We start from the raw sequence: 12,588 nt of genomic DNA, 5'->3' as shown, positions 1-12,588 counted from the left end.
AAGAGCTTGCGGCACGCTTCCAAAGGCGCTGCCTCCACACGTGCAGGCAAACAGCTACACAAATGAAGACGTACACCGTGATAACGTGGCAGTGACAGCCGTGGACACAACGTGGAACAGCCCACTAGGTTTGGTAGTACCGGAAGAGGAAATTGACTGCATGCCGAAATTTTCATGATCACGCATGCCTCACATCTTTTATTGTTTACACGGGATCTAGTGACTGAAAACGTATCACACGGAGTACAGTTTGGCAATGTACTTAACATTCGTGCCAAAAAATCTTGTTTTCAAGGAACATATTAAGAGGTTAAAAAAAAGAGAGAGAGAGAAGAGCAAGTGCACTGGCTCATGTTCTCGATCACAAACTTTGGCACCGGGAAATGGTATGAAACGGGATCATAACAACGAGGTTCTACTTATATTAGCAACGGACCCTTTTCCTGGTTCACAACAGTGCTCCATTACATTGCACGTGCTACCAACTAGTGGCAGCTCAAAGTCATCATTTCACTGGGGGGGAGGGGGGGGGGGGGGGGGGAAAGAAAGAAATAGAAGGGGCACATAGTTTTCCCTATGTGAATGCACGTGAAAGCATTGCGACCTATCCGCGATGCCTATGCACTTTCAGCCACCTTAATTTAACTTAACTTTAGTTAACATCAAAGGTTGCGGGTTCAATTCCCACCAAAGGTCGAGGATTTGAGTGCCATAATTACCTACATCTTAATTGATGGTGCTTTAAATAACTTTACCTTAATTAACACTGAAATCTGTGGTTTCGACTCCCACCAAAGTTCATGGGTTCTAAGCCTTTATGGACCATCGTGTGGTGCCAACGCCAGATTTTCCACTTCATGAGCCATATAATGATTTCGCATTAAAAAAAATGCAAATGGCACCCGCTCGATCTCGTCTGTTGTATGTGCACTCATTCCGAGAGCCATGCCTATATTTTTCATCTCGTAACACACAAGCTGACTGCCAAACTAACTTTGCTGCCACTAGCTTGGCAGGACTTTTCAGTGGGAGACCTAGCCCAAGTGGCAGTGTAAGTGGGGCCAATGTTTTGCAATAAGTGGCCGAAGTAGTCCAACACTGTGCTTACAATCGCCGTTGGCAAACCGGGCTCAACGTTATCGTATGCCACGCTGTAATGTGTGGTCTGTGAAGATGTAACCTTAAGTGCTAAATCAAGAAGTTCCGATATCAGCAAAGACATCGAGTGTCTCAACAAAGGTGACAAGTGTTACATGATGGGAAGGTCACAGTGGGTCTAGAATGACCTTGATTACAGTGTTGCTAGGAGCTCAAGTAACAACGTAAGAAAGGTCACATTGTGCAAATGCTTGACGCAGGGTAAAAGCAGACCAATGTTGGGCATACAGGGGCACCGTGTTGCTAGGCAACCGAGTGTCGATGCAAGAGGGGCTTTTGGGCTATTTCGTGCATATGCTTTACATAGTGTTCACAGTGGACCAACGATGGGCACACATCTGCTTTAAGTGCTGTTAGGCGTCCAAGTAGCAATGCTATATTGTGCAAGCACAAATGTAATGCTAACATTGGGCATTGGTAAACATCGGCAAAAACAATGGTAAAACCACTGGTTTCAATTTATCTGCTGTACCTCGTGCCATATCCCACTGGAATGGTCTTGCCGATGATATCGTCTCAATAACTGATCGCAAAATATTTCGTGAACGCCTGTGCGTGCTTTTTACATAATCTCCTTCCTCTTATATATCTGCTATGCTTGAGCATGCTGTGCTTTGTTTAGTTTTTTAGTTCAGCCACTGTACAGTTGTTTTAGGTTTATTTTTGAGTTGTTTCCATTGTACTTCAAAGTTCTTTGTTACATTGCCCCCCTTACTCAATGCCCGACAGGACCTGTAAAATGTTTTCTAAATAAAAAATAAAAAATACATTGGGGCCACATTCCAAGGTGTAAGCTGCACACCCACAACCACCAAGAACCACTCACATGTGGCGAGGAAGTGGGCAATCCGGCGGCACACGATGGCAATGCAGCCGCAAGGGCTGCAGCTGAGCTTCCCACTTGCGGATAGAGGCTCGGTGCGCCCCACAGGGGCGGACCCACCGAGAAGGGGGACTTCTGGTGCCCACCGCCAGCCAACGCCGCCTGCACACTTCCTAACCCACCCAGGCCACCTGCCTGTGCCGCTGCTGCCATTGCTGCCGCTGCAGGTGAGACAAAAGAAGTGCGAGAGAAAGTTGCATCAGGAGAGCCATACAGTCACACGCGCCCGTTAATTCACAAAAGGGACCCAAAGGCAAAATCAGGACGTGCTAAATTGACAGATAACATAAATTTACAGGTAACAGGGATTCCGCAAGCAAAACAGCTACGTAAACACATGCCTTTGTGGAAACGTTGCATTAGCTCTAACACATGTTCTGCCCAACATTTACCATTGTTAAATTTCAAGACGAAAGAAAATGCAGATAGGTCAATCTTAAGGAATTTTCATAAAGAGCTCACGGACCAACATAGCTGTGCATCACTATACGCTACATTTCTGTACAGGTTTTTGACTGGAAGAAGGCATTAAGCATCCAGGAGGGCATGGCTTCCAATGTATTACGGCTAAGACTACTTGTAATGCAACCGTTGAAAGTGCAGGACCGGATGTAATGCTGTCTTTTCCAACTCCCATTTACCCTCCCATAAAACTCAACATATATGCATACTGCTTATAGTATAGCCATCCAACACAAATAGCGGTTATAATGAGGTTGGCGGAAAATCCCGCAGGCAACAGAGGCAGCAAGCGCACTTGCCAACGGTGCACACCAGCCGAGATGAAAACGACGAGGGTGATGCGGAGGAGGAGACGCGGCACGAGCAAACAAACAATAAATGCAAGGGAAGGGGGGAGGGGGGGTGCGGGAATGTGGCCGCCACGTGCTGGCTCCACGGAGGTTGCCTAGGCGATAGAGAAGCCTTTTGCTCTGGGCACTTGTCAGGTGTGTGCGGTCTGCGTCAAACACCTGCACACTGCCGCTGTTTGACTCTTCATTTTGTGTGCGTAAAGTAAATGCAATCGCCAAGTGATTATTTTTTTTTTTTGACAAACAAGAAGAGGAGGAGGAGGAGAGCTGCAAAAATATTTGAATTATCAGGCAGGTCGCAAAAAAAACTAATTTGGATGGTAAAACAAATTTGTTGTTTTTGACAACTCCAGCACTGTGGGAATATCGGCGGAGGCCGCGAGGGCATTTTGTGTTTGCCCATCGCGATGCGCGCTGTCGCAAAGTGCCGATATTGCGCAAACTTTTCCCGTTCCAACCAGTACGAGTACATCCCAACTTTTCTGCACACACTCGCAGTGTTTCCTGGCTGATCGCCTGCACACCCCGCTTCCTGCGTGCTGCCGTTAGTGCAGCCTGTGTGCGTTATCTCGTGCCAGATTAGCACGTATTAACGTGACAGTGTTAAGGGCCCTGTGTCACAGAAAATCTGCAGCCAGCGTTCCGCGCCCGGTGTCGACCATATTTTCGGCAAAAATTATCTCAGAGCACACACACCCAACCACTCTTTTATCACCTAAGTTGCTCATACCTTGTCTTCCATTCTTTACAAAGTTATTCCTCAGAATTTTGAGAATGACAACCCACAAACAAATGTCATGTAAAATAAAAAGCACCGACAGCACCTACCACTTATGTTAGATCTTCTCAGACTGAAATATTAAAAGTGTGAAACAGTAACAGGAGATCGGCCCATGGAAGAGGCCCCATTTCTACCAGAAAGCTCGCCTTCATGCGTAGCATTCGCTACCAGCGTTTTTCGGTAAACATTACATACAGCTGCTGGGAAGTGCGAAAAGCAGTCGGGAATCTTGGATTGCTATCGCGTTCCACTCTTAAAAGGGAAGCTTAAGCATTCTCAAAATTTATGTCACTGGCTGTGAACGTATATTTATTTATTTATTCAATACTGCCAGCAACCTTTTGGCTGCCAAGGCAGGAGTGGGTACACTGCATTATAAGTGATTTTTGGTACAAATCATTGTCGTGCTGTGACAATGAGAGAACAGTGAAATACACAAACACCACCAAGAGTGATACAATGAACAATCAACACTTATTAGAGTATATTAGCTGTGTTAGTATCTCAAGGGCGAGCTTCCGTAACGGCATGCTGCCCCGACATTCCTACTGGCTAGCACCGCCTCGTCGGGAGTCGGCGGCCAAAGTTGCAGTTTGGTGCAGAGTCAACGAAATGCTTTGGACTGGCTGCACAGCAAAAAAATGGAAGAACCAGCTCGCTAACGAAAGTGAGGGCACGTTCCGGTCGTATGCTTCGATTCTCTGAGACATGTGGCCACTGCGTCTACATGTTTTGCACATACCGCCCACGCTGTTGAAAAATGTTTGGTTGTAGTGTGATACCGCTTGTAGCGGGAAAGTTCGGGACTCTGGCGACTTAAGATATAAGCAGGTCTGTGCTGCGTGTGTGCGCACAACAGTGTCATCGTTTCTGCCTGTCGTGCCACCTATCTGTCGCCTTTTGCAATGACAACAGGGCTTGTAGCACCTATGCTACGCAGCCTCAACTTTTTACAGTCAAACAAACACAGTACCCATGTAGACCCTTGACTTTGGCTAGTCCCATGGTCACCCCACCCTACAGCAACAACAAAACTTGATGCTTTTTGCCCCACATGTCTGCTGGCTGACAAACTACATGGTTCATTTGGCACTGTTGGGCAATTTAAACTGTGGAATAAATGTGCGCTTCCCAGTTGAAGTTCTTTTTTTTTCATTAAATAGGTTCCCTATTGCAACAGCACAGACACTGAAGGCATAATCTATTCCTCCAGCAAAACCTGTCCCCCCTCCATAACAACACTGAGCAACTGTTGAGAAATGAAATAACATTAACAGTACCAATAATGACAGTGCTTTGAAAGAATTACTCTGCACTCACCATGTTGCTGCCTGAGTTGCTTCTTGGCCTCTTTTCGACGATTGTTGAACCAGTTGTTCACCACAGGCAGGCTCACTTTCTCCCGTTCAGTCAATGGACGCTCTACAAAGAAGTCATGAAATTATAGTTTGGTTTATGAACACGTTTCGGCATACAAGTAAAATTATATACAGGGTGTGCCAACTATCATACACCAAGGTTCAAATGAATGCAAATGCCACACGGCTGGACAAAACCAAGGTAATATTGTTTGCTATCACTTGGAGATACTGAGATTATTTTTCGCATTCCAATTTTACCTGTATTCACGGGCTTCTTTCAAGCTCGGAAAAACACCCTTATGTAGCGCGTGTTGAGCAATAGAAAGCTGTATCGGGGGTTTCTCATGTTGCTCTACAATCTTCGCATTGAGATTTTTTTATCTAATTGCAATGCTTGAGACGCTGATTAACCCACGACCGGCGTGTCATGAAGCCTTGTTACGCAGGCGCAATCAAAGCGATTGGCGAAAAGCCCTGGGGCGTTGTCTGCTATGGTCAGTCGTCTGCCAAGACTCCACAAGGCACCTGTGGTGGCGCTTGGCGAGGCGCTGCCACGGTCTCTCCTGTTCCTTCTAGTTGCACAGGTACATGTAAATTATTAAGGAGGTCTCGTAGCAAGACTGTCAGGGGACTTCCTCGTAAATGCGAAATCGGACATCGACATAACGAAGTCGGATATAATGAAGCAAATTTAAAATGTTTCACAAGAACTTGAGTTTGGCCAGGGTGGTATGTACTGCAAGTCATGTTGACCACTAATAGAAGACTAAGACAGAGAAAGAAAAACACAAAACGACTGGAACAAATATGGTGCCACCCATGTCGTTGTTTTGTGTTTCTCTGTCTTCATCTTCATCTTTTATTAGTGGTCAACATGACATGCACTGAAATGTTTCTCACCAATGCACTTGGCATGTGACAAATACATGCTTCTACAAATACTGGATATATGACGAATCTATTTTCTGTGTCACATGCGATGTCATTACGAGGTTCAACTGTACAAACAAAATAAGGAGGAGTTAGCAACTAAACTTGAGCAGCAAGATACAATGCATGCGCTTGAAGTACAAATAAAAAATGTGAAAAACAACACACACGAAACTAAAACCATCCCCAAAACTTAGATGGGCAACACGCACAAGAGAAGCACAAAGGCACAAGTAAGCACTCCAGGGCTTCCCCACGATCTTGCAAATCCGGCGAAATGGCTCTCACCAGGTCGTTCGACGGCCTCATTGCACTCTTCGACAATCTGCTCGCGTGTCTGCGCATCCGGGTACGGGTCGCGCTCGTAGTACCGCTCTAAAACGGCCAGGTGTGCCGACTTGAAGGTGAAGCGCTCCCGCTTGAGTGGAATCAAGTCGCCGGTCTCCGAGACCATCCGCTTTACGCCAGAGTTGGGGCACAGTTGTGCTGCAAGCAAGCAGGTGCGCCATGAAGCCCAAATATCAACACCACATCATCATCATCGTCATTACCAACTTTGCCTACTTCAGGTCCACTGCGGGACAAAGGTGCATCGCCCAGCAATCTTCCATTACTCTTGCCTCGTGTTAACCAACTCCATCTCAAGTCTGCAAATCTCATCAAACAACCCACTCCTCTGCTGTCCTCATTTGGATTTCCCTCCCCTTCGTAGCCATACTGCTACTGTAACAGACTGCCAGTTGTCTACTCTATGTATTAAGTGACCTTCCTAACTAAACTTCTTTTCTTTTCATTTATGAGCTACCTGGGTTTGCTACCTAACCCGTACTGTCATCATACACGTATCGTTACACCTAATGTTATGCCCATTCCTTTGGTTTTATCACTCATCAGACAGTCCTTCACTTTCCGATATTCAACAAGCATCGGAAAAAAAAAAAAACTTTTTTACTCTGCATGCATGTGTGAAAAAGGCCAAGATCCGAGAATGGGACAATAATGAAACAATTATCTGACGAGTACTTGACAGACATCCGTCTTATGCACAGATGACACTGATGGGCAAATTTTCTCAAGAAATACTAGAAACGTTTGTGGATGGCTCACAAGTTCCTGTGCTGCTCACTGGACCTCAATCCACTTCCGATTGCACATTCTAGTAACTGTCTCCTACTACGAACTGTGCCCACTCTGCAACTTATTATTATTCTTTATTCTTCTCTTCACTGTTTAAATAGGTTTCCAGAGCAATTATGGAGCTTGTGCTAACGAGTTCTTAGTCTCACGTAATGCTAATGACGCTATTAGTATGGGTATTAACCATCAAATGGCTAACGCCTGTACAATTCCAAGCAAACATCTGTTCTTAGAAACACACAGCAACCAACAAATGGTCATTCCATACCTCCAATGGTTGTAGTGAATCTGCTAAAATGTGGCTGCACATGGACATATGTGCCCGCATCAGCCCATGACTCTGCTTTAGACTTTACTCAAAACTCAAACCTCTGATAACGAAGACAAGGATCTGCGGTTGCCCTAACGTTCAGACTCAATCAAGTGAGTTGGCTGGGTGCCTGGTTGGATTCCTGGTTGGATTCCTGGTTGGATTCCTGGTTGGATTCCTGGTTGGATTCCTCGTTGGATTCCTTACAGGAAATGTGTGGGCACAAGTGCACTTCAAACAGTACTGCCACTTTCTCATCAGAAAGTCTCTGCCTGCACCTACACTCACCCAGCTTCCAAGGGTTGTTCTTGCAGGTCAGGTACCACATGTAGAAAGTGTTTTTGGTGCGTTCCGACATGTCGGCGATGTCGCCGCGGAAAAAGCGGCTCACATACGCCTGGCTGAGCTTGGTCATCTCGGCGATCATCGTCTGCTTGATGTTGTAGCGCATCACGAAGTTGCGGATCTCCGACAAGATGGCCGCCTCCCCTTTCCTACAACACAAAGGCCCGCGCAGCCGCGGTCAGACAAAAGCAGCGGCGGACGACGACTTCGCCGCAGACGACACAAGAGCAGAAGACACGCGAGAAGATTGCATGAGGAGAGAAAAGACAATTGGAACTTATGGTATGTTCACACAAGGGTGTTTGGCCTTGGGCTGCAATGTGTCAGTTACACTTCTCTGTCTGCACTGTCCCAGCGACACAGTGTGCATGAACGAGTGGTATGCCATCTACAGTTCAGGCAGCCTGCAATAGTAATTAGTGACTGAGCTTACATCTTGAAGCAATATAGTGCAATAAAGGATGCTCCAGATTAAATTTGATCATACAGGTTTTTGATGTGCGCCCAAGGCTCAGTAAATAAGTATTCTTTCATTGTGCCCCTATCGGAATTCCGCTGCCATGATAGATGTCAAACTTGCAACCTCGGGCTCAGCATTAAAATGCCAATGAACCAGTGCAACAGGTAACTCCGGTGTTCCTTTAGGGTGACAATGATGAGGAACAGTAAAGCAGCCTACACTAGTAGAGTATTAGTTCTAACCATGACTTGAATATTTGAGACTGCTACTAATGAAAAAAATAAAGTCCAGACTTCTTTGAATTTCGCACCCACAATGCGGCACAAATGATATCGAGCTTAGAACGACAGAAAGCTGAGCTAGTTGGTAAGGATTCATTATGCAAACTAGAAGTGAGGCGTGCAGACAGGACACAAGAGTAGAGAAGTGGACAACACGAACGCCGACCATCAACTGAAGGGAGCACTGAGGCGAAAAATGAAAGAAGACACAAAACTCATCTGCGCATGCTCAGGAATGGTAACACCACGTGTCAAGACCAGCACGTGTACCCGATTGACACGTGGTGTTACCATTCCTGAGCATGCGCAGATGAGTTTTGTGTCTTCTTTCATTTTTCGCCTCAGTGCTCCCTTCAGTTGATAGTCGGCGTTCGTGTTGTCCACTTCTCTACTCTTGTGTCCTGTCTGCACGCCTCACTTCTAGTTTGCATAATGAATGATATCGAGCTGATGTAATGAATTTCAAGGGAGTATTTTCCTACTCCCTCATACTTCTGAAAACATCCAGGTGTGAACAAACCTATAGGGGAGAATGTGGGGAGGGGATGAGGGTTTCAGGAAGCAGACGACATTGTATATTTGTTCCGACAATTCAGCAAGCAAAGAAGAACATCTATAGCAGCACAGGCAGCGGGGCATGGAACAGCTTAAAAAAAGGTTATTAGAGGTTGGATTGCACAATATTTTGAGGAGACACACAGAAGAGAAACACACACCACAGAGCACTCTATAGTGTGTGTTCCTCTTCTGTGCGTCTCGTCAAAATGTTGTGCAATCCAACCTCTAACATGCTATGACAACACGCCCAGTCTTCAACCTTGAAAAAAGCTTGCTGCTGTCCCATATAACAAAATAACTCAATGTCCTCATGCAATACATTGAAACACGACTGTTAGGCAAAAAATAGAAGTTAGTGAGACAGGCTACTTTTCAGAGCTCAGTTTCTGCATGCATTGGTACCTCAGGGGAATTTTCTTTTTCTATGGACTGACCTGAGTATGCTACAGTGCATTTAGAAAGCCTTTTCAAACAGTCTTTGCATGACAGGAATGTCACGCAGAAAAACATGCCGCAGGGGCTGCCCACAGGAAAGCTGTGGTAGTTTGTTGGTGCACAACGGTAAGTGTGAAACCATGTTGGCTAACAGACTTATCTCTTGACTGTGGCAGCACTGTTTGTAACTCAGCTATGATAAGCACTCAGTTGTGATGAGTTCATTCTCGACTACGATAAAACACTTTAGACAGGCAAAACTCTCGGCTGTGATAATACACTTTCACACTAACACACTTTCACTACTGATAACCCTCTGCTGAGACAACTTTTATCTTGACTACAGTAAAGCACTTTCAGCCTCACTCACACTCTCAGCTGTGATAACTCTTACATGTGATGACATAGCTTTACGCTAGCACAGGCTATCAGTCACAGGCTATCACGGGCTATCACAGGCTTATCAGTCAACAAGGTTTGAGGTTTTATCACGAGCATTCAGCCTAAGCAAGAACCACAACTTAGCTGTTGGCAGCTGCCATAGCACGTCTATGCTCACAGTACACGTCATGTAGCAGTCGATCTTCAACTACGCATACACTAAAGCTATCCAAACTGCAGGCTCTTTGTTATGAGTTTGTCAAGGCACCAGCCATTAAAGGGACACTAAAACAACATTACTAATAGTAATAATAATTTACATCTCTAACATTAAAGAAGGGAAACACCCATTCAAGCTAGATTGGTGGACCACTCTTTCACATTTTTCTTCTTTTAATTCAGGCTACACTGCTGAATTTCTCATACAGATTCGAGCTACACCGGTGGCACACACTTTAGCATCTCCTTTGGACCCCAGGTTAGTCTGGTGGCTTGCTCTTTTGGACTTCTTTCTGATTCAGGCTAAACTTGAAACCATGCTCTTTTCAGAAAAATGCTACACTGGTGGATTGGATCTCGGCTTGACTGACGGATGACACATTCAAGATGTGTGTGTGTGTGTGCGTGTGTGTTTAAAGTTAAGAATAGACTACTACTCGACTGCTGTCAGAAACAGGCGGGTCAGCCTGGTGGATTACTCTTGTGGATTTATTCTGGGGTTCAGACTAATAGTGGCGAACATACTTTTATTCACATTCCTGCTAAATTGATGGATTACTTTTCTGGATCTAAGCTAGACTGGTGGGATGCATTTTCAAATTCAGGGTACCCCAGTGGATTATTCTTTCAGATCATTTTCAGGTCTACGCTGTACTTGTTACGCATTCGCTTAGCATGATGGATTATGCTTCCAAATCCAGGCTAGAAAGGTGGATTCTAGCTTCTGTGGTTTCTCTTGAATGCTGGCTAGACTGGCAAGTTACCATTTCAGCATCCTTTCTTTTTTTTTTTTAATATGGCTAATATGTGGGGAAGACAAAGATTAAGCTTACCTTCTTGAGCTTCACTCCCAAAACACTGAGATCACAATGTTTGTTCAATGTCGTCAATTTCACAGTATTTTCCCATAGTTAGGTCTTTTTTTATTATTATTATTTTTATTTTCATACAGTAAAATGGCTATAAAAGCATCCCAGCAGTAGTCTTTATTTTACTTTTGAATGGCATGTTAAGTATAAAGTAAACCTTTCCTCGTTAACAAATGAACAAATTCAGAGTTCAGACAAAGCCAAGCCACTGGTTTTATGCCATCTAATGAGTACTGTACTGTTGCTAGTGAGTCTTCAACAAAACCGAATCTCAGCTTACTTCACTTTTTTGTTACAATATCGATGTTCTCCTTTGCATCTGTTCCACAAAATCTTTTTACACTAAACACAGTTGTGAAAGACTAGCTCTCACTTCTGCCAAAGTACGTCTTACCCCACAGTAATAATCAAAATCGGTTCAAAATGGGCTCTGCCACATCGTGTACCGACACAGACTTTGATTCTGAGGTTCCGTTAATCCACAAGCAGTGCTTGCACGCACCTTACCGTCTCCATCACTGCTATCGCCAACACCGTCACCCTTCAAGAGTACCGCCACCAATATCCTACGACTGCACACCTCAGAGAAATGCCTGTGGGCCATTTGGATAGTAGGAGAGTGATTGAATGAATCAGTGAACGAATGAATGAAAGAAGCTTGGCCATGTAATTCCACAACTTATGACATTACAAAGAAACGGCTTGGTTATATTACGGCAATTCCCCCCCCCCCCCCCCCACCTAACGTGCCAGCCTCCACTGCCGAAAAGGGTCACTTATTTGGTATTCCAGAGGAGCAATCGATCGCCTAACCTAGCTCCCTTGAAATTTTCTTGTCAGTCTCTGTATAATATGTGGCACCTTAAGCAAACTGCTTAAAGATAAAACAAGGGCGTTGGTGTGCCAGGAAATGCTTATAGGGTTTCGAACAACACAACGATAGGATGCAGAAAGTGAGCTCCTCAGAACATTAAAGGCAGCTGCACTGTTCTTAAGGCACTAAGCGAAGCAAGCTTGTACTGCCAGAACTGCTAGGCATGATTCACACAGCCATCATCTACCCTTGTCCATCATTGTCACGGCACTGTCATCAGGCAGGAGAGAACCTTTCCTTGCCCATTTCTAGAAAAAAAAAAAATAAATAAAAAAAAGAAAGAAAGAAGGGGGGGGGGGAGGGGAGGTTGAGTAGCATCAGCTACGTTAAGAGCCGTTGAAACGTTAAGTTGCCAGTGTCCTGTTTTCGACAAGAACCCTGCTAGGAAATTGTCTCTCGTGTCAGATGCCGGTGATACGACAATGATCAGATGGTTTGGATGACGGCTGTGTGAACCAGGCCTTACATAGCATCTTACATGCCATTTGAGTCTTTTGGAATGCCTTGCAGCCCTCTCGTGTACGTGTCAACACCTACGCACGCTTTGAAAACAAATTCAGGATCCCTAGTTATGCCTCGGTAAGAACTCAAATGAGGGATTGACTGCTAATTGAATTGATGAAGGTTACTGGAGATTGTTTTTAATGTCAATGGAGGCTTGCCCATATTGAGGAAGCAGAGGGCACATTTGAATATTTAGGCTAATCTCAAGTTTGAACGTCAAGAGGAGGGTGGCCAAAAACTTTTCATCTATGAGAAAAGAAGGGATTTTACTAGATACAGAGTTGCAGTAA

General features: G+C 44.9%; 1 protein-coding gene across 1 annotated transcript in view; it reads right to left on the bottom strand.

Moving 5' to 3' along the window:
• The window catches only part of LOC139047004 (homeobox-containing protein 1-like), a 203,680-nt gene that overhangs the window by 21,169 nt on the left and 169,923 nt on the right, over positions 1–12,588 (bottom strand). Inside the window, exons 7-10 of the mRNA XM_070520937.1 lie at positions 7,661–7,866; positions 6,214–6,411; positions 4,955–5,056; positions 1,985–2,202 (exon numbers count right to left, since the gene is read on the bottom strand). Coding sequence (XP_070377038.1) covers positions 1,985–2,202; positions 4,955–5,056; positions 6,214–6,411; positions 7,661–7,866 — 724 coding nt within the window. The remainder of the gene's footprint in view (positions 1–1,984; positions 2,203–4,954; positions 5,057–6,213; positions 6,412–7,660; positions 7,867–12,588) is intronic.

This window comes from Dermacentor albipictus, chromosome 6 (genome assembly GCF_038994185.2).
Source record: "Dermacentor albipictus isolate Rhodes 1998 colony chromosome 6, USDA_Dalb.pri_finalv2, whole genome shotgun sequence".
NCBI lineage: Eukaryota > Metazoa > Arthropoda > Arachnida > Ixodida > Ixodidae > Dermacentor > Dermacentor albipictus.
This window is presented reverse-complemented; position numbering and strand designations above follow the sequence as displayed.